Genomic DNA, 26,495 nt, shown 5'->3' with positions numbered 1-26,495 from the left:
AACGCAGGGTATTCCGAATTTTTTTATTTCGTTTACCGTCCTGTAAATGTGCAGATGGGTAAAAATTGTTGGAATACATGTCAGATGATTTGGTGCTCTACATATGGCTTTTGTGGCATTAAATCATGGCTCTCATGCAGGCATTGACTATGAAACCTTGTTGAGCATGTTTTCCGCAGCAATATAGCTTAAACCGGTAACTGTTATAAAGCAGCCGGTCATCGATATCTTTAAAATAAAGCGGCCACACGGCTTCTCAACGTAGAGGAAACAAAATGCATTCAATACATAGCGATTTCTCATATGTCGTATATTGTTTATTTGGTTGAGAATTTTTTCAAGAACAAGCGCTACAACTCACTGCAAATTAACTGCAGCGCATCTCTTGCTTCCACTCCCACTGATTCTTGTGGCTTCGAGCTGGCGCGACATGCATGTCACGATTTTCATGTTATTAGAACGTGTCACCCATGGTCGTCAGACATTGTTGTCTCGTCATACCATGTTTGGTATATATCAAGTTAGCGAAACGTCCGCAAGAGTACCAAGACCGTGGCACGCAAATCATGCCGCTCATGACATTCATGCTTTGATTTTCATGTTATAACCTGTCATTTATGTTCGTCATGCAGTCATCTTGTGGCATACCAATTTTCGTATTCATCCCATTAACGAAACGGCCAGGGAAGCACCAAGACCGTGACACGTAAATCATGCCGCTCATGACATGCATGTCATGATTTTCATGTTATGACCTGTCATTTATGTTCGTCATGCAGTCATGTTGTGCCATACCAGTTTTAGCATACGTCCCATTAACGAAAGGGCTAGGAGAGCACCAAGACCGTCGCACGTAAACCATGCCGCTCATGACATTCATGCTTTGATTTTCATGTTATGACCTGTCATTTATGTTCGTCATGCAGTCATGTTGTGGCATACCAATTTTCGTATACATCCCGTTAACGAAACGGCCAGGAGAGCACAAAGTCGTAGGCGGCTAGATAGATAGATAGATAGATAGATAGATAGATAGATAGATAGATAGATAGATAGATAGATAGATAGATAGATAGATATGCTCAATGTCGCCGAAGTGCGCTAAGAAATGCTTCGCATTTAAAAGCGCACAACGTAGGCGCAGATCTTTACGCACTTGCAGCTCATGCACAACAAGCGTTTAAGAACAGCGCATTTTGTGCTATCCAGAAACGAACGAGTTAAACAGGCACGTTTGCATGCCAGATATCAAGACTACAAGACGGACAAACGCTACGGGAAATAGCGTGCAAATGAACTATTACACACGGTGCACTGGTGATTACGATAAAGCCCGATCGGGATCTGATTTCTCAACAATGATCGGGTTCCTTCTGCAGCTTGGGCAAGGGAGCTGATGACGATCGAGAAATTCGATCCGGATAAGGCTCGATCGCGATCAAAAGTGCCAGTGTCACACAGCTTCAACTCCCCAAACACAGAAAGGCAATAACGTATACGCTGCACAAACAGGAACGGTCCGTGGGTTGCCACTTGTCGCGCCTGATCTTTACCAGCCACAGGAGTCGCCTCTTCGGATCTTTCGGAACATCTTCCAGCCATTTCGCGAATGGTTTGTGCACTGTGGCACGCAACACCCGGGCATTTTGCCCTAGAAGACGCCGCACACGTGTCTCACTCAACCAGCCGCGACGATGCGTGGGGAGCGCAATGGCGGCCGCCGGTCGAAAGGCGGCATTCACCCCTTCACAGAATGACTCCACCCTCCACGGCGGCGGAGGGGGGCGCACGCATCGAGGAACCCTAGGCGTCACGCGAGGCGTGCGTGTTAGTGAATGAACGATGTGTTTTTAAGGAACCCGTGGTGTTAGCGCCTGCGCAATCTCATTCGTGCAGTAATATATTTGGATAGTTTTATCTATGGATGCTGTTAATACTTCAAAACAACGCAAGGCAACTGTTTTACCCCTGTCCTTCGCGGCTTTGTGGATCTATCAGCGTGCATCGATGTGCAGCGTTTTCCCCGGCGCCGATTTGCCATTTCGAGGTAATTATACTTCTTATTTATGCCTCTGTAGTACAGTATGAAGCGTTTTCTTCTTATTTTTTTAAATCCTGACGGTGGACGTAAGTACAGTGCTGTCGGGCCGATAGCTGTGTGCGTTGCAGCAATAACATGCCTGTTTCCGACAACGCTGTGCAAGATTTCTGTCTAGAGTTCCTTATATCTGTCTACAGTTTCGAAGGAACATACATCTTATGTAGATTTTGTGTGCTTTGTAATTGTCCTGTCACGTCAGGTAACGTCATTGTTTGTTATAAATATTTTGAGCTAGCATATATCAACTGTCCTAAAATATTGCCGAGCCGCATTTATTCTAATTTGGAAGCAAATATTGCCAGCTTAAACGTTTCGTGGTAGAACTAGCACCCCTGCTTTCTACTGTTTCTATATGTGTGTATTTTTGTACCCAGGTTTTTTTAACCACTTCATCAAAAGGACGTCCTCTGGTCGAAGTCAACGAAAAGCTCTCTCAATCAAGATTGCTGACCTGACGAAGATCTCGAAAGAGGAATCTGTAAAAAGATATGCTGTGCTAATAAATGCTTCTAGAACTTTTACCTGTTTTTCTTTATCTGGTGCATTGCAACATTTTCTTTCACAGCAATAGACTTATTAGACTAACACTAATAGGCCTATTAGACTAATACACTAATAGGCCTATTAGACTAATACACTAATAGACCTACTAGACTAATAGGCCTATTAGACTAATACACCAATGTCTATTAGACTAATACACTAATAGACCTAATAGACTGTATTAGTGTCAATAACCTAATAGGCTATTAGTTTTTGTATTAGAATTTTTGCTAGGGCGCTGCCATGTTTGATCACGTGGTGACGCGTCCATTGCTTACCTCAGCTGCCTCCGTGTTTACAATGGATGTACACGACGCCCGGTGTGCCAGAGGAAACCTCTGTTTCGGGAGATATCGTAGACGCTGACTGGGTGGTCGGCACAAAGCTTTGGCCATAGCTTCAGAGGACATGTAAAAGCGCTTTCGAAGCTCGTTAAGCTTTGTCCAAACAGCGCGAGCAGCGTATATGAGCCTAAAAATGCATTCCAAGCTTTCCGCTTAGGAATTGAATCAGGGGCAGTGTGATTTGCTCTTCGTTCTTTATTTGGCAAATACTAAGAAGCAGCGGCTTGTCACGTTTCTGACTCAGTAAAGTTTGTCGGTGCGGTCCTATCTGACTATTTTCTGCCTAATCGCTCGCGGGTGTGCTCAGTTGTAACAGATTTGTTCTTGCTGCACACAAGGCTTGGAACGTAGCTGTTCTGTTCTTTGTAATAGCTTGTAGCAAATATGTAGTATCGCTAGTAACTCGCTTACACTTGTGGACTGTCACCAAACATTCAGCTTCGACCATTCGTGTGCTGTCTGTATAGTCGCTGTTGCCCATGCTTTGGCGCATTGATTCAAGTGTGCGCCCATTCACATATTATTAATACATTAGCGATAGAGTGTGCGTAAGTTTGCATGCGAGTTCGGGTAGATGTGTGGAGATAACGTGCGCGAAACTTACTACGCCAGGAAGTGGCGCTACTCTTTTTGTCATTGTTTAACGAGTGGTACTCACTCTTGCCAACGTTCGAGGGGTCTTTGGAGGTTAGCTATACAACGCTGACATGAATTTTTGTGAAAAGTGATTTTTTTTTATCCACGAGGAAAGTCGTACATTGAGAAGGGCCAGCAATAGCGGCTGTCCGTATGTAGCAATGGTCCGTGAACTTGGACACACATATTCATTCTATTCCTTAATATACCAGCCGCTATTTTTGCAGCCAACTACTGCAGATGTCTTCAATCCACCGCTCCCCATTTTGCAGCATGAATGGAGCACAATGCGTGAGAAACCCAGTTGTATTTCCGACAGCTGATCGCACGGAAACAGGGCAGAAGCGGTAATGGTTTCGTATTTGTGCGCATTCGCTGAGGCAACGTATGGCGCGCCGCCGAAAGCGCCATCTCGTTTCTCGAGAACAAACTCCTCCGCGAAAAGGGTCAATACGAATTTTGGTACCTACAAAGTTAACGAAACGACCAACACAGCATCAAGACGTAGGCTGCTGTTTTATGACCTATCATTTATGGGGCTCCTGCGTTGGCCAGGGGGCGCTGCGAAAATGGTGCTAAAGAGCGCCCTCTGTCCTGAACTGGGTAGTACCAAGCTCGGTCATCTGCTTCGGAAAGCACGTTTACAATATCGGCCCGCCACTTTCGGTTGTGTTGCACCGCGGCCTGCAGTGAATATCGGGCGCCGAAGATTTTTTCATGGGTGGCACGCTGCGTATAGGCAAGAAATTATGCAACGCCGAATACGTGTACGCCGTTCAAGAAATTAACGGCGTAGTTTTAGCGCGGTGTCAATGACAAGTGAAGCGAGTCGCGTACAAAGTTGACTTCAGGTAAGATTGCACGCAGCTAGATTCAGGCGCACCAGCGCGAGGAAATGCTTGCTATAAATGAACTCACAGCAGCGATAAGCAAACATCATGTGTACATAACTATTCGAGCGCACGACGGTACGCGCCGCGATGGCAGCGGTTTTTCAGCATGCCGCGATGTACGCAGGCGCGGATCCAGGGGGGATGTCCGGATGTTCGGACCCCCCCTCAGATTTCTGTATCGCCCCCTCGCTGATAAGGGGATGGCCCTGTCAAAAAAAATATGGCCACCAGCATTCTTCAAATTTATTTTTCGTGAGTACCAGTGGTATCAGCCATGTAGAAGTAAAAGTAGCGCGCTCACAAGCTTAGTTGTACTCCGTAGGGGTGTGGTCTCGCGAAGTTGCCGTAGTTAATTCTTCTCATGAACACCTTGGACCTCCTGACGCCGGCCGTGCCTTACACGTCCCGTCGGTGGCGTCGAATGAACGAGGGGACGTCCCTTTTGCCAAGCACGCCGATGTCCGCGCGAGCGCTTTCGCGCCTGATCAACTTAGTTCCGCATTGGGGTGTCATCGGTTGCCTCATTTGCTGGCATCGGTTCCGCGACCAACCTGCTTGAAAGAGATCTCTCGCTGAAGTGTTCATATATAAATAATAACAACTAACAGCTAAACTAAGAACTACGCATAGGCAACTTTTTTTTAACTGTAGCACTCATTGTGATCACAGTTACACGTTAACAATATACAGTACGAGCACAGTACCGTTCGTACGCTACAAGTTTTTCATTGTAACTTCGCAGTTTTATTGTCGTACATTAAGCATAGGAAGCTCGAAGCCGCCGGATCCATTTATCTGAGTGGGCGTTGTCGCGGAGCGGGGCGAAGCCTCGAGCAGCGGCTGCGAAGTGGGGGAGCGTGACGTCAGCGGCCAACGCCAGCGCGCGGGCCTTAGATGGCGTCGCATGGTTAGAGAAACGGGAGCGGATGCGCGCCTTGTGTAAAAGGATGGCGTCGCGTGGGAAACAAAACATGAAGACGCTGGCTCGCGCTCACGGCTACTACGCCACATCGTTGTTCTTGTAGGTGGCGTCGTGAGTCTTCATGCGCGGTGATTCGCATATCGCAAACAACCAGCGTAGTGTTTGCCGCGTTGAAACGAAGGTGTCTCAGCCGAACACAAAGAATCTTCTTAAGGAAATCAAGGTGTCCCAACAGAACTCCAAAGACAGACCCGTGCTTACGCATTTATAACGAACCTGCGACAGACCATCCCAAATTTTATTTTAAGAAACAATACAGGTTGATATACCGGGTGTTCAAAATTAAGCTTTATGGTTTTCTTAAAATTTGGCACTGGGAGGCACGTGAAGACCACCTGCGCAAATAAGTTGCGTGGCCAGGGGGACACAAAGTGAGATAATTATCGCTGTCAGCAACCGAATTAACTAAAATTGAATAATTAACTTTTTATTGACTGCAGTAAGTGTGTATGTTTGTATTCAAAAATTAGAGGCAGTCGTGTTTCTGCACAGTTTCACTTGGAAGAATTCTTCTAGCATGTCTATGCTCCGAGATATCCAACTCCAAATTTTAATTGTCGTTCGCATGATTACGCATGCAAGAGAGTGAGGATCGGCGCAAAGCTCCTCCCTGATGTGACGCGGCCGTTGGGTGCAGCGTTTAGTCTAACAAGGCGGCGGAGGCATTGGCAAAGATAATAACTGCCCCCCTTCCCCTCACGGCTGGTGAAACAAAAAAAAATCGAAGAACCTGTAACCGCTGTCGTAACACGCGACCGCGCAGCCTGTAAAGATGGCGGCAGCTGCCACGCCGAGATATTGGCGCGAGCGGAGAAGCCGGAGGGCAGTGCGCGTGCGTAATGGTGACTAGACGACCGGGCATGGTCCTTGTTTGGGCTATGCAAATAAAGTGACTGCTGATTTCCAAGTATTGTAAGTTTTATTGAAATCAAAAGCAACAACTGCACCATCAACAGCAGAAACCTTTTTAGCTATGCTAACGAATATTTCATACTGCCGCTTTAACTTTGGTGTTGTCATGCACAAATCTCATGACAACACTTCACCCATCAATATGTCAATGCCCTAAAAATGTTCAAAATGCCTCCCTTCCATAGCAACGCAAAGCATAAACCGCTCTCGCGTCGAGTCGATAACTCTGCGCAGTACAATTGAAATTTGGAGTCGGATATCTCGGAGCACGAACACGCTAGAATAATTCTTCCGACTGATACTGTGTAGAAACACGACTGCCTCTAAGTTTTCAGTACAAACTTACCCACTTACTGCAGTCGACAAAAAATAATTCTTCAATTTTAGTTAATTGGGCTGCTCACAGCGATAATTATCATCTCACTTTGTGCCCCCCTGGCCACATAACTTATTTGCACAGGTGGTATTCGCGTGCCTCCCAGTGCCTAATTTTAAGAAAACCATAAAGCTTAGTTTTGAACAACCTGTATTATCAGGCACAGCCGCCAAGCACATGGCTGTATTGGGTAACGTCCGTTTCCTATAAGCTCGGAGAAACCGATACCTGGCTTAGCTATAGGGCTTCTTCCTTTTTCTTGGGTTTTACGTGCAAAAACCAGTTCTGATTATGAGGCACGCCGTAGTGGAAGACTTCGGATTAACTTTGACCACCTGGGGCAAGCACACGGGCGTTTTTGCATTTCGCCTACATCGAAATGCGGCCGCCGCGGCCGGGATGCGATCGCGCGATCTCGTGCTCAGCAGCGCAACGCCTGAACCGACTGAGCCACCACGGCGGGCTACAGGTGTTGCTCTAGCCGTATAAAACGCGGGTTTATCGTGAGCAGAAACGCTGAATTTCGGTAAAGGATAAATGCTACCATCATCATCATCATCATTGACAGAAGCATCATTGACAGAACCTCCATGGTGAGAATTGACGAGCCTTTTCGCACTCGCAACAGGGCAGAAAAAAGTGCGAATCGACGCAAAACTCGGGCTAGAAACGTGCTTCGCCACAGCCAGGGCTCAATACTACCCAAGCTGGTACTACCCAGATAACTTTTCTCGCCGCCACCAGGCGCCCCTACCATACCTCAAACTCCAGCGCAAGACGATGCCAATTTTGGTACATACCAAGTTTGCGAAACGACCATGAGAGCACCAAGACGTAGGCAGCTAGATATATAGATAAATAGATGCTGTTAAAGTGGCAAATGTTCGCCAAGAAATACTTCGCAGTTCATAATAAAATAAACATTATTAAACTTGTCCGACGGCAGGATTTGAACCCACGACCTCTAGTACAAAAGCCCGACATTGAAACTATTAACCCACGGCCGCATGCACTGACACGCGGCTTAGAACACCCTTATCAATTTCTCGCGGCCAAGTCTTCGCGTTTGAACTCTGTTCGCTAACAGGGGCCGTATTCTGAAACGTTCCACTTCGGCGAAATGTCTTTTTCGCTTTCAGGCGCGCGATGATTGGCTGTTTTAGCAAAATTGGATGAGTTGATTGGCTGGTTGAGCCCAACGTCATTCAATTTTGCTCAACCAGCGCGCGCCTGAAAGCGAAAAAAGAAATTTCGCCGAAGTGGAACGTTTCAGAATACGGCCCCTGGACACCGTGCACGAAGCAAACATGCAACACGATCACCGTCCAGCAAATCGTGCGCCTTTCGCTGGAGCGGACCGCGAGTACATGAAGCACACATGCAACAGCTTCTGTGAAGACACGTTTCACTTCAGTGTTCTACCAGTTCTTACGAATGAGGGATCAACTATATTTTTTTTAACTTCCAGGACTTTCTTACGGACAATGAAAAGAACAAAGTTCAACACAAACTGACGAGCTATTTCAACGTTACTAAATAAAAGTGCGTTGGCTGCGGCTCGTGTGGCATCGAGTGATGCTGCTCTGCATAACGTTAAGCTGAGTAGTAGCACTCGCCACACGTACCTTTGCTTTCCAAGTTTGTCACAGAGTACGCCATATGCATACTTTGTAGAGCTTGCGTCGGATAAAAAGATTTTTGGATGATACGTTTTATTTTCCGGCTCCAGTGAATATTGTATCAACGAGATTCCACTGTAGTTATTAGTCTGCATACAATGAAAATGATGTGCTCCATGCACCATCCATGCAGGAATTGAACAAGGAGCCACTGAGGTGCAACTTTAACACTGGCAAAGAGCCTATAGTGAAAGAAAATGGTTCAAGTGGAGTTATTGAGTTTGCTTTAGTTATAAAGAATTAAAACAAAGCAAAAACACGGTTAAACCTATTGTTATATCCAAGCACAAAAAGCAGGCAGGCAACTTTGAATAATTTGATGACCTGCGACAGGATACAAACTGCGTTCAAGTTGCTTGAGTGATATTAGAGGCATGTTAAACACTTCGTAACTACTACCTGAACATAGAAAAGCCACACTCACAAACACGTCCAAGGTACATGTGTTACATCCACATGCGCAAAATCACAATCAAAATCGCACCGTTGTCTGTAACAAGCTTCATTGTCTGCTTGTTAAGCAGATGGCATTGCAATGCGCAGTCGCGAAAATGCCAGCTAAGCCATCTATGAAAATCTCTGCAGGGAGCACTGCGTCAACCAGTGTAATGCAGTACCTGTTTTGTGACTGACTGTCCATCGGCGATCCTGGGTGCTGCACCACACGCCTAGGCGGTATAGAGTGCTTGGGTAAACACAAACCACAAAACGTATTTTATTGCACACAGCGCTGCTCTGTCATCGCACAGTCCGTGCTGTGTCTATAATACAACTCCCAATGGTCGCCAGTCTCAGCTCTCATTCAGAAGCAATGTGGTGGCCAGATGCACGTCATTGTTAGAGTTCCTCAAGGCCCTGACAACGTTCTGCCGCTCGAAGCCCATGTCCACAAGTGTCTGCACCTGTGATGAAGAGATGACAGATAATGACAACGATCGAAAACCTCAGCCTATCGCTTCATATAGAGTCACAAGAATGCAATAATGCAAGTGTGTACACAACTGGGCTAGGCAAAGACGGAAAGCAGTGATGCAGCGGCAAGTGTGCTGTTTATGGTGTGGTGAAAAATCCAATTCTGACATGAGCTGTGATACCGTATTTACTCGATTGTAACGCGAGTTTTTTTCCAGATTTTTGCTGCCTGGGCCGCCATTTTGTAGCGAGGCATTATGACTTATTCTACTCTAGTCTTATCATCCACCGCTCACGGCCGGCTGATCCCGTTGATAACGCGAGCGGACCGTCGCTCCGACCACTGACAAAGCGCAATAAGCACGAAATGGCATTGTTACCGGAAAGGCATCGCTACAAAATACCGGCCCTGAAATCGATCTTCGCGTTACTATTGAATACTGAAATTCAAGTTGTCTAAAAAGTGCAATGATGCACCCGATTCTAATCAACGAGTGAAAGTGCGTGAGGGATGGCGCGCTTTCACGGAGAGTGAACGCATGGTGGAGAGCAAACGCGAAGTCTTCCGTCGTGCGAAAGGTCGTGGGGGTATGGGAGGGAGGAAGCGGAGGCGAAGTTTAGCTGCGGCACCAAATGCGTATCTTGCGACCGGGCGCAAGGGGAACTGGCGACTCTATTTCCCATGTGAAAGGAGGAAAGCCGGAAGGCAGCGCGAGAGGGAGGGCGCGCGGCTTCTACTCTGCCACCATGCTGTGTACTTTGCGGGGCTGCGGACTGTCGCGCGCACCGTATCTTGAAAGCGATCTCCGCACGGCTCTTACCTTTGTACACGCTGTGCTTTCGCCGCTCAGTTTCCGTTCAAGCGACAGACCGCACGAACCTTCGGTCGCTGCTGCTGGCGCACTTGCTCACGCTAGCGTTTCGACAGCGGTTGTGCGTGGTCATCGAGTGTGGTCTTTTCATGTTTGCTTGTGCGCACTGACACCATGCTTGTTAATTCAGTTAATAAGTGAATGTGTCTAAGCTTATACATTCGATAAAACTACTGTCCTTACTCTGTATAGCTCTGTACTAATTTGCTATAGCAATTGATGCTTCGCCTTTCGGGCGAAACTGCAACTTTTTCATGCATCCGGTGGTCTCGCGTTGCTTTAGCGGTTTTCTTTCTTTTTCTTTTCTTTGCTGGACGCTACAAAAAGTCACCCCTCGTGTTACTTCTGCGGTTTTATTTTTTCTTGGTGGACGCAACGAAAAGTCACCCCTCGCATTACAATCGAGTAAATACGGTAATTTCGGAGTACACAGAGTGTTCCCTTGCATACACAAGCAGGCCACGTGCAGTGGTGCGAGAAGTATGCTACATGAGTCCTGACAAGCTCACCACATGCGGAGGTCTAGGTACATGAAGCATGCAGAGGTGCATCCCTACTGTGTGCTGTAGGGACATAGTGTATCTTCGGGACTATAGTCCGCACCCGGTGGATAGTCCACTGGGGCAAATTTGAGCTTAACATAACGCTTCTTAAGGTGATTAGCATTCTTAGGGTACTTCCTGCACTTTCCGGGGACTGGCTGTCTATCTATCTGTGTCTTTAGCTGTTTTCTCGCCAACTTTGGTCGCTGGATGGTCCTTGGTCGAATGGGTAGAGCATTTGACTGCTGCGTTGAGGGAATTGGGTTTGAATCCAACCGTCGGACCAACCCGAGTCACTGTGTATGTGACACCAGGTATGTGCAGCTCTTCAATGAGCCTCAATGACGCCAACTTCAGCCACTGGATATGTACCAGTGGGTATGCACCGCTCCTCTTTGATGCCAACTTGGGTCACTGGGTCTGTGCCACTACTCAATGTACCTCTCCGACGCCAATTTAGAATTCCTCCAGTGCTGGGCAGAATAAAACGTGCGTCATATACTATAGCCAGACAAACTTAACTAAATGTATGTCACACAAGCACCACTGCACCGACTTTGCAGCGCCGCCACTGAATTACGCAGCGTGTTTAGAGGGAAGCGCGCGAGAGGGACCCAGCTACATACACGCCTCATACATGACTTGTCTCTGCAGTGGCAATATGGTGTGCCGCTACGCTGCTTCATTGCTAATCACATTAACATCGACATTCCTTGTGAGATGCGTTCTGCCACAATTTTTTAGGTAGTTCACACAAGCTGTATAGTCTGCACAGATGAACTTTGACTGAAAATTTCATTGCCATCCGGTAAGAGACTGGATCCTTTTATTTGACTGCCTTATAGGAGTCAATGCTAAACCGTCAAATTCTTTTGTCGCTACTCAGTTGGACTTCCGTTCGTGCGCACACTCGACAATGCTGCATTGTGCAGTTCGCAACAATGTTTTCACGTGTGTTCACAAACCAAAAAATGAAAAGCAGCCACTTTAAGTATTGCAAGCAGCATTCGCTTACATATCACAAGCTGCCAGCACGAGCTGGACATACTGCTTGTGTGCAGCAACGACCATTGCAGAGCTGATTTCACTATGCGATATAACACAAAAATTTTCAGGGGCAATCTGGTCTCGGTTTCATCATTCGCCATTTCAGTTAAAAAAAAAAATTGTGTATAGTTAGCACTTCACAAAATTTATACTGTTAAACTTCTATACTCCAGAAAATATGGCAAATAAATCTGAACACAGGGATATCGCAACCAGTTATCATTCGCAACAATATTGAAAGCTGCCTCTGACTATGTACTTGCCACAAGGAGCAGCCTACAAACCTGGGTAGCCTGGCCATCTCATCATGCTTCACACTGCATTGCAGGATTTCAAAAGTGTGCACTTCAGGACACCTATTGTCCAATCAATTGCCAAAATGCTTGCAGTGCATTGTTGTTTTAGATAGTGTATAAATGAATAAAGGTGGTACAAAATGTGCCAGCTAGCATAAAACCTCTGCTGTGCTAATGAGACAAGCACAAATTGCATGCAAGAATGTGCTGCATGTCTCAGTAATACTGCCTTCAATCAAATTTGGTCCCAAGGCACCCAGGGCATGTGACACATGCAAGGCAGTAAAAAAAAAAAAAACACCCATCCAGCCAACTTACCTGCTCCTCTGTAGAGTGACCATTTGGTATGTTACTTCGGTTTTCTGCATTTGAACAAAGTAGAAACAAAATACATCTTTTAGAAATATGCAGCTTCCACGAAGGTCCGATTTAAAATATACCAGCTTACTAGTTCTGAGACAGGCATAAGTTGCAAACACGAAGCATTCAAGCTCACAAACAGACTTTAGTGAGTTTCCAACAGTGCACAACAGCCATGAACAAATTTAGAGCTTAGGATATGGGGTTGTGTATTTTACATTAACCATGCAGCAGAGCTATGCGGCTCAATGTTCTCATCTGCACTTCAATTAGCTTGCGGTAACTTGTGTTTCAACGGATGCAAAACTATACACTATTGAAGAAGGCATCACAAAGTGTGCTTATTTATTTGTTCATAATACCATATCATACCATTTATATTACACTGCAGACTCAACATAGGGCCCAAGCAGACGGAGCCAAGATTCATTAATATTAGAAGAAAGAAACAAACAAAAAACACACACACAATGTTTACAATCAGCAAAACATTTGAAGTAGATAATGAAACATACAGGAATGAAAAAAAAAATTCATATGGCATACACCCTCAAATAGGACAGACACTATTAAAACTAAGAAAAAAAAAAAACGACACATAATATGCACTTACAGAATGTCTATATAGCGTGACACAAGAGAAAAGTAATTTGTCTAGGCTAAAGTGAAAGTTTAAGATCTATCTGAGTGTGCCGAACAGCATGAATAGCAATGTGGCCCCATAGCCCGCAAGTGTCCCCACAAACCGCAAGACCTTAGCTATTGACAAAAGTATAGCTGGCACAGAAATAAAACAAGCAAGGACACGAAGAGCATACTAAAGAAATATTTGACATTATGAAGAGTAAGAAATAAAAACTTACCATAAGCTTCCGTATTCATCATATTATTCCAAGCGTCATGGTCATCCAAGCTGGGAACAAGCCGCTCTGCATACCCTTGCGCCATCTGCTGTCGGCTCTGGATGTCACGGCAAGAAAGATCAACAGCTGAATTAAGTCCCTGCCAGTTTTCTGTGAACAACAGTGATCATGACATGCAAAAAGTAGTTCCCTATAGGAAAAGGACTAGGAAGAAGAATGTAAAACAAGATAAACAATAAAGTTCTCGATAGCTCGACAATTTAGGACATACATTAGCACTGACATGAGCAAAACAATGCATTATGTTGATCCAGACAGTGCCATTATTATTCCTGCACCCTTTTATTTTCCCATTCAAGACAAGAATCTCATGTCTAGTACCACCAGACAGATTTATTTGTTGGCCTTGAGCACACACCTTTTCCGAGATATATAGGTGCACCCAGCCACAAAAGTATACGCACCACAGGATCACAGAAAACGTTCAATTCCCAAGCAGCCTGTAGCAGTAGCCAGTAAAACTGCATACGACAATGTTGCTAGCATATTCTAGTCGATACCCGAAATGCAAATACCAGGCTGCATTGTGAGGCTGCGGAGAAATTCAGCTTTTGCTCAGATTTCATGGTCCGTAATATTTTGCAGCCGGGTGTACTTCAGTAACGATTATTTACCTCTAGAAACAACACACAAGCAGCAGGAAACTTGAAACAGCAGTGAATGACAAGCAACATAGTGTCTTTAGGTCACAGTGACTTCTTCAATGGTTGCCCTATGGCCAATTGTGCCTGCTTTAGGAACTTGTCAGAATGAAGTTCGTCAAAGCAAGCATCCCTCTGGTAGGTGGTGCCCTGTGCTGACATGAGAGGGCGGTGCACATAACATCACGATTTCTTTATTGCCTGCATTTTCTTGCAACATTGTGCTGCCCCATATTCCGTCCCCTGTAAAGCTTTTCCGGGAACAGACTTTATTTTTAATAAAGCTTGACTCGGCATTACTAAAATCGTAAAATGAGCCAAAATTCCTGAACATTACCAAAAATTCAGGAGAGTTGGCAGGTATGCCAATGGCCTTCAATGAACCTGTAAAGCATACTACACAAATACATGTACAAACATGAGCAACCCACTATGCCCATGGCAGCAGCGGCGAGGTGAGGTGGCGTCCGGGAACCCCTTGCGTGCTGCAGGAGCAGCTGCCGCTCGAGCATCTCGGCCTGCTGCTGCCTTTGGATGTCGAGGGTGGCTCCCATGAAGGGCTCCTCCCGAGGCGGCGAGGAACGCATCAGCCTCCCGATTGTCGCTCCACACAGTCGGGACATCCAGCTGGGCACCCGCACTATTGAGCTTACCCAGAGCAGGTTCCAGCGGCATATCATCCCGGCCACCTGCAGGACACCCCCATATGCACTTGTCAAGCTAGACACCTGCTTTGCCTGACCAACGCTGTGTATGGATTGATGATAACAGGGTCCCTATTGAAACGGAGTGGTGGCAAGTGTCTCCAGGTTCTTCCCTTCCTGATGGGCCTCTTTTCTTCACTTTTATAAGACATGCAGTTCATGGTAACAAAGCTGAATCTTTAAGAACTCCTCCATGCCAGGCTATAAATTAATTTTAAAACTTAATGCCTTGACTGTGTGTGTTTTTTTAAAAGCGACATTCTAATAAAATAAGCTCAGTGACATCTGCCACACTTTCACATGCTATGCACACATCTTTGTCACCAAACTCGCACAGGGCATTTTGATTGAAAGTCACTGTACCGTCCAGCAATGACACCGGCTTGCAGCTGCATAGGCAATTTTAACAGCCATCAAATTATTAGTTTATTTTAGTGTGCAGAAGACATACATGCAGTTTGAAGTCTCAAAGGGCATTGAAAAGTGGAAGCGCACAGCCTATTTAAATGCTGTGTACATTTATAAAGCAAGAAAACTGTGAGCAAGCCAAATTGGTCCCTTTGTTAAATATTTTAAAGCACAAAGCTTTCTTTGCCTCTTCCCCTTACTTGGCACTGCTGTCTTGCCGAGCAGACAATAACTTGGGCCACTAAGAATGTGCCACTGAATAGGTGAACAAATAGACAACTTGGCGAATGTAGAAGTGCAACTCGCACAACTTGGGTCACTGGGTATGTGCCCAAATAGAAAAAAAAAAAATGGTTTTTTGAACAAGTGGCAAGAAGATGGAAATTTAATAAGTCAGCAACAGAAGCAGCCAAGTATTTAGAAAGAAGTAAAGTTGTCATTGCGAAAGATGCATCACAATGTCAGGAAAAGTCTGTAATTAGAACATTTTGTCCTGCACTTGACTGGTTGTTTTCATTAACGTTGCTTCATTTTGTGCCTACTTTAGAGCCCAGCTCTTAGGCGCCCATTCCTGGGTTGAGCGTTGTCGTCTCTTGGCATAACCGCGCTCGTGCCACTACTTGCACCTTCGTCACCTTCCACAGCTGGCTCCAATGCCATTCATCATGCCAGCGTTTACATACTGCCTGTTAGCTAGTCCACTCTTGATCTCTTTTATTCACTAGTTCCTGCCCATCTACAATGTGCTTATGTAATTTTGGTACCTGGTCATAGGTTTTGTTTTTGAATGAAACTGCTGGTTCAGTGGTAAAGACGCGACTTTGTGACCCAGTCCTTCCCGTTTTACCACTGACAGGACGTCATGGTGGCTAGATTTCGGAGGCGTACAGTAATGAAAGCATTATCAGACCCTGTACTCGCTGCTTCTCCAGGTTATAAGCACCCATTATTTCCTTGGCGAAGCAAATTTTACAACACTGAGAAGCTCGAGGTCTCCCTCACGAAATTACATTGTCACATTCTCTCCCTGAATTGTCTCTTCCACAGGTCAGGTTTGGCGCCTCCCTTCTATGCTCATTTTGCATTGAGGAAGAGACAATTCAACAATTATTTCTATCTTGTTGCTGCTTCACTGTTGCAATGTTTAAAAGCGGGGTTACGGGAAATACCGTTCCGAAAACAAACTTTGCAGAAAGAGAGTTTTAGTATAACGTGATAGCGTAGTTTACGTGCGGGACGCTATTCCATTACGCTTTGAATTTCGCATACACAGGGCACCTAATTCTATGAAAGTGCGATTTGTATAGTATCTGCTACAAGCTGTCTACCATAGCCTCCGAAATCCTCCCATCTCACAGGCCATATGTCTTCGCGCCTACTCCTGACTTTAGCGACAGATGGCGCTGCGAATCTCAGATTTCTCTTGTTAAGGCGCGTTCGAAACAAGAAGCGATGATTAACACTCTCTCGGCTGAGACTAAGCGCCGTTTACGCAGTCATTTGCTACGAACAAAGTGAATTCTACAAAAACAACGCCAAATTCAGTTCGAATGTTTTACGTACTACGTACACCACGCTAACGTTAACTCTGAGAAATAGCTGCGCACGGTAAACCGTTCTGCGTATGCGCACTTCGATCCCGCTATTCCGGTAACCACGCTAAACTAAAACTGTCTACTACCTTTTTGAAGCATTGGGAGATCTTGTTAGTTTTCTCTCATATCGAGTCTTGACTCTGGGATTCAATGACAGGGATGTTTGCTCCGCCAACCGGGAATTCCTTACCGAGTCCTACCGATGGCCCTGTTAAATTTGCATCTCTTTTTTTCTTTTGTACTTTTCAATAATTGACTATTGATTCTTATTGTTGTTATTCTTATTTTAACATGTAATTTCACCTTTCGACAGCATTCACTCGATAACCCCCCTCCTGAAAACTTGTTAACGGTTATAACTTGAAATAACTCGCCTATTTCTTGGCCAATCTCCTTAAGCGAATATGAGTTACATTTTAAACTGGCTCACAATGACAAGTGAAGTGAACAAAATGGAACCAGAGCGTGCACTGAGCCAGAAGTGTTGAGTTACTGAGAAGTGAACAAGTCAGCAACAGAAAATGGAAGAATTCCGCGACAGAAAAGTGTAAAATTACATTCCAAATGAATAATTTTGTACGAACAGTTCCATTATTACCATTACATTTGCATAATATTTGCTTTAACATTTGCACTAATGTCAAAGAAAGCTTCCCCTAACACAAATTCCCACATAAGTGAGGAATTAACTAAATTTTGTTTATCCCTTCATAGCATTCGCTTCATGGCAATGAAGCATGCCAAATCTATGACATTGCTATGGCAGTGACAAAAATTGCTCAAATTATCAGTAATAATTATAGTGCAATCTATGTAAGAATTACGTGAATACAGCTGCAATATACGAGCGTAATTCCGAAAGTTTCCGGCCTGACCAACTTTTAATAGAGATAGAAATCAAGCAACTGTGTCACCTTTTCAATATACTCTGCCTTCACTTCAACACATTTTTCACACCTCTGCACTAACATTTCTATGCCCTTAAAAAAATAGTCTGGACTTCTGTCGTCAAAATGTCCGCGGCCGGCACTTTTCACTTCATTATCAGCAGCAAATTTTTTGCTTCGAAGATCTTTCTTCAGCTTTGAAAAGAGCTAGTTGTCACTGGTCACCAGGTCTGGGCTATAGGGTGGGTGATCGATTTCCTCAAAGCCACAGTCCTTCGCTGCAGCCTTTGCAACGTTTGCCGTGTGAACTGGAGTGTTGTCGTGAAGCAGGCGGACGCCATGATGAAAAATCCCTCACCTCTTCTTGTTTATTGCATCATGCAGTTTGTGTAGAATTGATGCATAATACTGTGCGCTCATGGTGCTATTTCTTTCCTTAAAGTTGATCAAGAGAATCCCGCTGCAATCCCAAAAGATTGTTGTAATGATGTTCTTGGCCGACTGAGCCACCTTGGCTTTTCTCGGGGCACTTCTCCTGGTTTGCGCCATTCTATTGATTCTCTTTTGGAAACCGAATCATAGTGAAGAACCATGGTTTCATCCCTGGTGACAATCGACTCCAGCACTTCTCTCTCATTCCCATGGCAAAGCTCTAAAAACTTGAGAGACCAGGTCAGACGATGCTCCTTCAGCACAGAAGAAAGGATTCGGGGCACCCATCTTGCACTGACCATTGTCATGTGAAGCTTCTCATGAATTATGTGGAACATGGTCGTTACAGTGAGTTCCACCCGTGCCGCAATTTCTTTCAAGTTCAGTCTCCTGTCATTGAGCACTTTCTCCTCACGAGAGAGACAATTCTTTCGGTCATCACCTCCACGGGCCGACCAATGCGGGGCTCTTCCTCAATGCTCTCATTTCCCAGGCCAAACTGTTTTGCCCACTCCGTCACGGTGGAATACGAAGGGAAAGCTTCTGCGTACACACCATCCCAACGTTGTTTGATAACACTTGGAGACACCCCTTCTTTGGTGAGGAACTTAATCACGACTCAATACTTGATTTTTAGCATTATCACCGCTAAGCGTGCGTCGTGTTTGTAAGGCAAGTGCGTGCTACTGAAGAACACGCGCACCGAGTTGAAACTCATACGCTGGCCTCCTAAGAGGTGGTGCTGTGTGTCTGAAGTGGCCGTTTTGAACTCACTATCAGTTTTAGATGTCAGGCCAGAAACTTATGGAATTACCCTCGTATCTAAAAGCAACAGTGATGCTATGACCATAAACACATTGCCTGGAACAAAAATACACAGTTAATGTATTGAAGTCGGTGATGGAGGTAGATTGTTTTTAATGATACAAGCCATTGCTAGCTATGGTAGCACAATGAGCTTATTGTTAAATTATTGATGGCCTCAAAGGCCACTATCTTTCATGCTAGAATTAACCTGTAAAGAGGGGAGTGCCTTCATCAGATGAGTTCGTGGAAAGAAGAGCACGTGGGAAAAAAATAAAGAGTTCTTGAGTTTTGCTTTTTCTGATTGAAATAACTACAAAGCACAATATTTGTTTGTGATCGTTTCTTGCATTAGGTGGCTTCAGCTTCCAGCGCCTGGTGTCAGGTTACTTAATGAATTCTGAAGAGCAGGTGAGCAAATTCGGTGGCATCCTGGCACCAATCACATTGTCTTAAAGCACACAGAAACATCGCTATACATTTTACACTCTATATATCCATTTTCACATTCTGCATGCGTTGCAACAGCAACTTTCCATGTGTTGTTTGTGCATCCACTCCAAGACACTAGGCTGCTGTTAACTGCAGTAGATTCACCATTCTGAGAAGATGGTACAATGATAAATAAATCCCATTACTCGATAATTATTATCTTGCAGAGTTCACATTTCTGCATACACATCACTTTTACAAAGGAAAAATACCAATCCGAATTTTGTCTCTACTCAGTAGCGCACCCATGATCTCTGCAAGGGGGGGAGGTGTTGGAATATTTGTGGTGGTGGGGGAAGCAAGCACTTTGCATAATATGCAATTTCCTTGCTTTAGCCAGAGGAATCCAACAGCAAATAAAATGCCAAATAATTATAATAATAATGACACCAAGGATGATGATGGTGTTAATTTCTTCAGCATTTTACTCAAAGTAATGTAAGAGTGAATGAATAAATACAAGACAGTGATAGAGTGTTTTTGTTAATCAGGACTATTCGACCTCAAGCCACCTCCCGAATTGTAATGACAATGTGAACAGAGCACTGAAGGTACATGTTGGACTGGCTGAGCTGGACGCGTGTGGGGGGGGGGGGTTACAACATTCGACCCCCCCCCCCCCGTCAGTGCACCACTGTCTCTACTCTTACAACTGCACAAAATTATTGGTCAAACATGTTAGAAAGTATTATCTACAACCTTTGTCCATAAAGTTCCGAGACTGAGTCCATTAAAAAAAAATGTGTTTAACAATGCAATCATTTGCGCAGCACCCCTTCGAAATAGTCTCCCTTGCAGTCTGTACACAGCTTCCAATGCTTCTTAAGGTCTTGGAAACAGTTGGAAAACGCTTCTTTTGGCAGGGCTGTCAGCTCCTTTGTCATGGCGTCTTGAATGGCCTCCACGCTCCCCATCCAGCGACCTTTTAGGGCTCTCTTCACACGAGGAAACAGGAAAAAAATCGCATGGGGAGAGGTCAGGCGAGTATGGTGGATGTGGAAGGACAGTAATGCCGTGCTTGGCGAGAAATTTTGTCACGCTGAGAGCAGTGTGCGGCCTCGCGTTATCGTGGAGAAGGCTCCATTGTCCAGATGCCCATAAGTTAGGGTGACGGCGTCACAGTGCATCACACATGTGTTGGAGCATGTGGATATAAAACTCCCGATTCACCGTCCGCCCATGTGGGACGAACTCATGGTGTACGACACCTCTGGCATCGAAAAAAACTATCAGCATCTTCTTTGTTTTGGTCTTCTGTCGCCGCACCTTTCTCAACGCCGGAGAGCTTGTGGCGCTCTGCCTCTTCGTTTGAGGATCGCATTGAAAACACCATGTTTTGTCTTCAGCAATGATGCTGTCGACGAATGCAGCATCCTTCTCTGCCTTGGAGAGCAAATCAGCACTCACTGATGCCCGCGTGTCCTTCTGGTCCTGTGTGAGGGAGTGCGGCACAAGTCTGGAATTCAGCTTTCGTTTCCCCAAGTTCTCACGCAAAATTTGGTGGCATGTTGTCTTACTAATGTCGAGAGTATCCGATAGCATGCGGACTGTAATGGTGTGGTCTTGCTGTACGATCTCCCTGATCCGAGCCACGTTGTTTTCATTCCGTGAGGTTGCAGGGCACCCTTGCCTTGTGTCGTCTTCCACCGACGTTCTCCCCGAAACTAACCTCTTGTGCCACTCGAAAACTCGCGCCCACAATAATGTCTCGTTGCCGTAAGCGTCACAAAGGAGCTCATACGTCTGTGTGGCTGTCTTGCCAAGCTTCACACAGAATTTTATGTTTACATGCTGTTCGAGGTGGATGTCCGATCTCTCCACATTCACTCGCAGTATAATGCGCAGACGACTAGTGACAACGTAGTTTTCTACATGTAGTGTCATCTAGCGGCTGCCACAGCAATTAACATAAATAGTTCAGGTTAGCCCAAAAAGATGGCGCTACATATACGCACCCACTTTTGTTCGGGGGAATCATTTCTGGAGAAGAAAATAAGGCTCGAAACTTTATGGACAAAGGTTGTATACTTCATACTCAAAGTTAGCATGCCACTATTTTGATTAGTGCAAATTTTACTGTTGGATTAAATAAATATGCCTCTGAAGATTGCAGGCTGCCTACAACTTGAAGCAGGTTCTAAAATTGAAACGGTTATGAGTAAAGGCCGGGTAATTAAGCAGAAAAATTATGGGTGTTAGGTGGCATTTGAAGCCCTTTATTAGGCACCATAGGGGCTGAAATAGGCACATAATATGTTCAGAAACCGCAACCTTTCTGTATTGAAGGTTCATTGCCAATTTTTATGTTAAGAAAACTGAAGTAGCATTCACTTGCGATGTAATGACCTTTTTGTGCAAGCCATCTGATTCCCAGGGCTTTTTTTGGACACATGAGAGGCCTCTTTTTTGTCAACCCACATACTGCAAACAACATGTTTAATACATTTTTTCTGACAGTGAGCACATAGTGTGTATTTATTACCCAAACTATCTGCGGACAATCCCATCAATGGAGCAAGCATGATAAACACAAATTTGTGCCTAATAAATTGAAGTCAAGCATGTTCCAGTAAGAAAAGAAGCGTTGAATAAGGTGCATTCAGGAATCTTTTTAGAACCTATCACAATAACCACATGATTATTATCTCTAGATTTTTAAGTTTTAGATTGTGCCTCTTCTCACTCACAATAAGCTTGTATAGGATGAAAAGCAAGCACTCAATATCGCTAGAGCAAATGAAAAATTTTTGTATTTCCATATTTTTGAGGGCATTGCACTCATGACAATTCTTGAGTGTTCCCCTCTGACACCTTGAAAATTTCTTTAAGCGGAAAAAACTTTCGTTTCTTGTTTACGCAGACCTAAACCTTGCACAAACGTTTGCAACCGCTGCCGCAATACATATGCGTTGCATTAAACTTGTGTTATGGTGCAGTAGCTATGTCACGCCTCGTGAACTGTTCTGTTATGACTATATTCTTTGCAGCCTTTCTTTTTTTATCACACGTTAGAGCACGGCAGTATGTACACTTATATATATAAAGAAAGCGGGGCGAGTGGCAAAGCTTACTGCTTTAGATGAACCGCCATAGGCTGGTTTTCTCTGTACAACCACAAAACAGCGGAGGCGCTAATAAAGGGTAAGGCGTAACTACAGTCCATAGTGGTTCCAACAAACTTTGCACGCTTCCATTTAAAATACGAACACTACAGTCAGAACTCTTTCCATGCTATAGCCAACAGCACACCTCTATCAAAATGCTGAGCATTTTTCTCTCCAATCTTTGCTTTCAGTGTAACATGGAGTTTCGTGTGCACTGCCGAAGAAACTGACTTTTTGTGACCTTTTTCTTGCTAACCATTGTCAGGCAGTAGTGAGATATCGTCAAAAGATCAATAAACATTGCCACGCAAGCCCTTCTTTGCTAGGTCACACTGCCAGGTGCGTTGCCATTAGTAACAGCATCTGCCAATGCTGCTGGGTCTCATTGAAAGAAGAATGTGCTTTCGAAACAAAATGAGTGCCCCTGCAAAGAATTGTCAGGCACGAACGGCTGAAATTGTCATTTATAGGCACCATAAAGTCAGTGCTAAAGAACTTCCTAACCCATAATTCGTGCTTGTACACCAAAAGGGTGCAGTCCCGACGCATGGGAAGATATAGGCATTTGCCAATAATCCGGTCTCTAGTTACGAGCTTCGCAGGACTAAAACATTATGCACAACAACAATGAATTATGAGTTGCCACACAATGAAGACCATGATCCACTTACCAATGAACACAGCCCACACACTGCTGTCTCCTTGGAAGTGCTAAGTACCTATGAAAGCAAAAGGGGTACAGTATGATGGTGGAGACTGGTACAAAGTGAATAAAATGCCCATCATGCATTTGCTTGCATTTTTCAATGGACACTGTTGTCACATGGCAGTTGACAAATGCACTCGAAAATCTACAAATGCACAAATGCACTGCCTTTCACAACAATCCTATCAAGAGGGGAGGGGAAGGAAAAGGAAGTAGGAAAAGGTTCACATGTACAGCATGATAACACTCAAAGTGCTTAATTAAAGGAGTCTTGCAACACACCCAAGAAAGCTTCCTTTGTGGCATTGATAGCAATGTCCCACTGCAGTAGTTTAGTGCATAGGAGACATCACAGAGTCGAACTGTGATGACTGGAGAAAAATGCAATGCTATGTTTGTGTGGCATTGCGAGTCCTGCATAAGACCAACCCAATTACGCTTTACAGCAATTTTAATTGGGACCTCTACCAGAAAACAAATGACGTAAGATGAAAAGGTTTATCACAGGCCACGTGAGATGCTGAAGACCTATTTATGCTCTCGCTCATTTTGATTAACAATCTATCTTCAAAATCATGCCCATCTTAAATTTGATAACTTACGTTTGCATACATTGCATCCATAGTTTCTTTCTCTTTTATTTATTTGTCATGCCAAGGAAGAATGGAGAGCAAACATACAGGCATTAAAAAACTGCTGCACGGACTCGTGAGAGGGTTATATAAATGCTTTTGCAGGAAGTTATTTTTACAAAAGTATGGTAAATCTACAGAACCTTCAATATCTACGCTGAAAATGCTGCATCTCAATGTGGATTACACCTGTGAGAGACATGCACTGAAAATTATGTAAATGACGCACCTGCAGCCCAAGCAAGTATGTGAGCGTTTTCCCTGTGACTGGGATGCCCAGCACATGTGACTGGGCCACTCGTGGAATATCAAGCAGGTAGTTCACAAAAAGTGAGAACACCAATGCATAGCTGCAAGAAACCAGAGAGCAAAGATTGGCTACATGTACAGTCAGTTATGCCCATGATTATTTTCATAGAGTTACTATAACCAACTCTAGAAAAAAAGCTCTCCATAGTGGCCACGCATTGAAATCGGGAATCGCAAGGGCACTGCCATGTTGCTACTCTGTGAAGGTGCACATTCAGACGACGAGATGCGTTTCAGACGAGACATGCAATCAATGCAATCCCGAGCCTCCCTCAGTATGGTAGCACCACTAGTTCAGGCGCCTGCAAACACTATATAACCGTACCGTTTCATGCACCGTAAAACTTACGGAATAAACTTCACACACTGTTCATACGTATGTGCAAAGTGTAAATGTTTGGTTTTGCATGATATTTTGAATACTTTTAGTGTTACAAAAATGAGAAGTAGCAAGATAACGGCCTTTGCAGTTGCCACTTATTTCGCCCAGCTTTCCCTCTAGATCTTTACAGAAGAGCAATAATGTAAGCAGATAAAGGAAATACTAGAAAATTATTAGCAAAGCATGCTTAAGAAGTAAGTGCCATCAGAAGGAAAATCATTAAATTAAATTGCAAAGTTTAACGTCTTAAAATTGCACAGTGGGTTACGACGGACACTGTAGTGAAAGGCTTTGGATTAATTTTGACCACATGGGGTTTGCACACCTAAATCGACATGCATGAGAGTTCTGCATTTTGCTGCTATTGAAATGTGGCCCCGCAGCTGGAATGGAAAATCAGATATTCTAGAGCACAATCTGCACTCATCGCATGCATCAGCATCATGTTTTACCATAATGCATATTCTGGGCTGCACATTAGCATGTACTGTACGTATGGTATGTATGTATGTAGTACCATTACAAATATGTGATGGCAAATCTAGAGGAACACAGCATATCCCTTCAGGAATGTTAACATCACGTAGCCATTCAAGGCCAACTTCAAATACAGATATACATAACCAGATAAGCATCACTGCTAGTAGTGCCAAGCAGTTGCTCTCTCAGAAGAAGCAGAAAACGTTTGCTTCTATTTAAAAGATTGCACGGCACGCCGGTGCTCATACTTCTGGATCGCGTATGCACACTTATGAAATGGTAAAAAATACGGCATTCAATATGCGTGGAAAAGCTGCAGCAGTGCACTTACGGTCCACTGGGAAACGTTGACAGTGGGACCTCGAAATGTCTCAGCGTGTATATAGATGCAAGCTCCAAAAGTGTGGCCACTGCCGATGCAGCCAAGAGGAAAGACTGGAACGAGAACATCAAATTTAGGTGTCAAACTAAGCCGGTTGCAGATCACAGGCGGCACTGATAATCGGCGGTAGTCGCCGTACTTACCGCAAACTTTTGTGAGCCATAGCGCCGTTCAAATATCCGGAAATAGTAGATGAGGAGCGACCCGCACACCAAGTCTTTAGTGTCGAGAAAGCACACTTGTGACGTGACTAGCCTCCAAAACTTGAAGGTAACAAAAAGAGGAGCAATGTCATTAGTCGACGCGACGCACAGAGACACGCAGTTAACGAACTGATGTCACCAGGCAATGACACGAACGCGATGTCTAATCGTGATGGAAAAACAATGACAGCTCACCTCTCCCCTGTCAACGATGTCCGAGATGTCGCACAGGACGTAGTGCCTAACCTGGGCAAGTATTGGTGTGTGGAGCGCACATGACGTGAGAAATATCGAACCTAGAAGCCCCTTGGACACCGGAGCCTTGTCTGAAATTGATCGATACATAGCAAATACACATTGAAGGACAGCTGTAATCCTAAAGATGCGACAATCGCGTGCTAACAAGTACAACGCGCTTGGAACGAAAAGTAGGATGAAGACACCCCAAACTCGACATGCTACAGTGCTTTGCGTAAACAGCACGCGACAGTCACTTACAGAATCCCGATGTACTGTACTGAGAAAGCATCGCAGCCATTCCTCCAATTCAATTAGCTAAATAAATATCGCGAGTCACCTCAGATACCATTATGATTACACTACACTAACGTGAACTTATCCTAGCGGTTCCCGACAGAAGCTGGCATCAAAACAAGAACCAACACATTTGAGTAGGGCATGAGCAACTTTAAATCAAATAACGATCATAGTCTAAGGTTACAATATCTTATCGACGTTCTTAAATTATATAAATGAGAAAAATATATAACTAATTATGATTGTTATTTTTATGTAGTAAACAAGTAATGAAACATCGACAGTACATTCAAGATTCCGTCTAGTTCACGCAGTAATTATTCATCCTAGAATTAAAACCAAACTCTGTCTAAAATTGTAAAGTAAAATAAATAAGGTA

The 26,495-nt window shown here is 44.5% G+C and overlaps 2 protein-coding genes across 7 annotated transcripts in view; both read right to left on the bottom strand.

The window, feature by feature from the left end:
• LOC119441814 (ADP-ribose pyrophosphatase, mitochondrial) overlaps window positions 1-26,495 on the bottom strand; it is a 234,038-nt gene that overhangs the window by 150,851 nt on the left and 56,692 nt on the right. The gene's annotated exons all lie outside the window — the stretch shown is intronic.
• On the bottom strand, window positions 9,158-26,236 carry LOC119441811 (ubiquitin-associated domain-containing protein 2). Its single transcript, XM_037706437.2, has 10 exons — window positions 26,078-26,236; window positions 25,775-25,905; window positions 25,520-25,639; window positions 25,326-25,429; window positions 24,053-24,173; window positions 23,157-23,204; window positions 14,491-14,748; window positions 13,359-13,455; window positions 12,454-12,497; window positions 9,158-9,368 (listed from the first exon to the last, which is right to left on the bottom strand). The coding sequence occupies exons 1-10, from the start codon at window positions 26,115-26,117 to the stop codon at window positions 9,258-9,260; spliced, it is 1,074 nt and encodes a 357-aa protein (XP_037562365.1). The 5' UTR covers window positions 26,118-26,236; the 3' UTR covers window positions 9,158-9,257.

Source organism: Dermacentor silvarum, chromosome 2 (genome assembly GCF_013339745.2).
Source record: "Dermacentor silvarum isolate Dsil-2018 chromosome 2, BIME_Dsil_1.4, whole genome shotgun sequence".
NCBI classification, from domain to species: domain Eukaryota; kingdom Metazoa; phylum Arthropoda; class Arachnida; order Ixodida; family Ixodidae; genus Dermacentor; species Dermacentor silvarum.
This window is presented reverse-complemented; position numbering and strand designations above follow the sequence as displayed.

Bases quoted from the DNA above. Each gene is read 5' to 3' on its own strand.
- LOC119441811 (XM_037706437.2), bottom strand. From the start codon at position 26,117: ATGGCTGCGATGCTTTCTCAGTACAGTACATCGGGATTCT. The intron at 24,174-25,325 runs GTAAGTGCACTG...GGTTTCTTGCAG, and splicing joins TCAACGTTTCCCAGTGGACC to CTATGCATTGGTGTTCTCAC. The intron at 9,369-12,453 runs GTAAGTTGGCTG...TCTTCATCACAG, and splicing joins GTCACTCTACAGAGGAGCAG to GTGCAGACACTTGTGGACAT.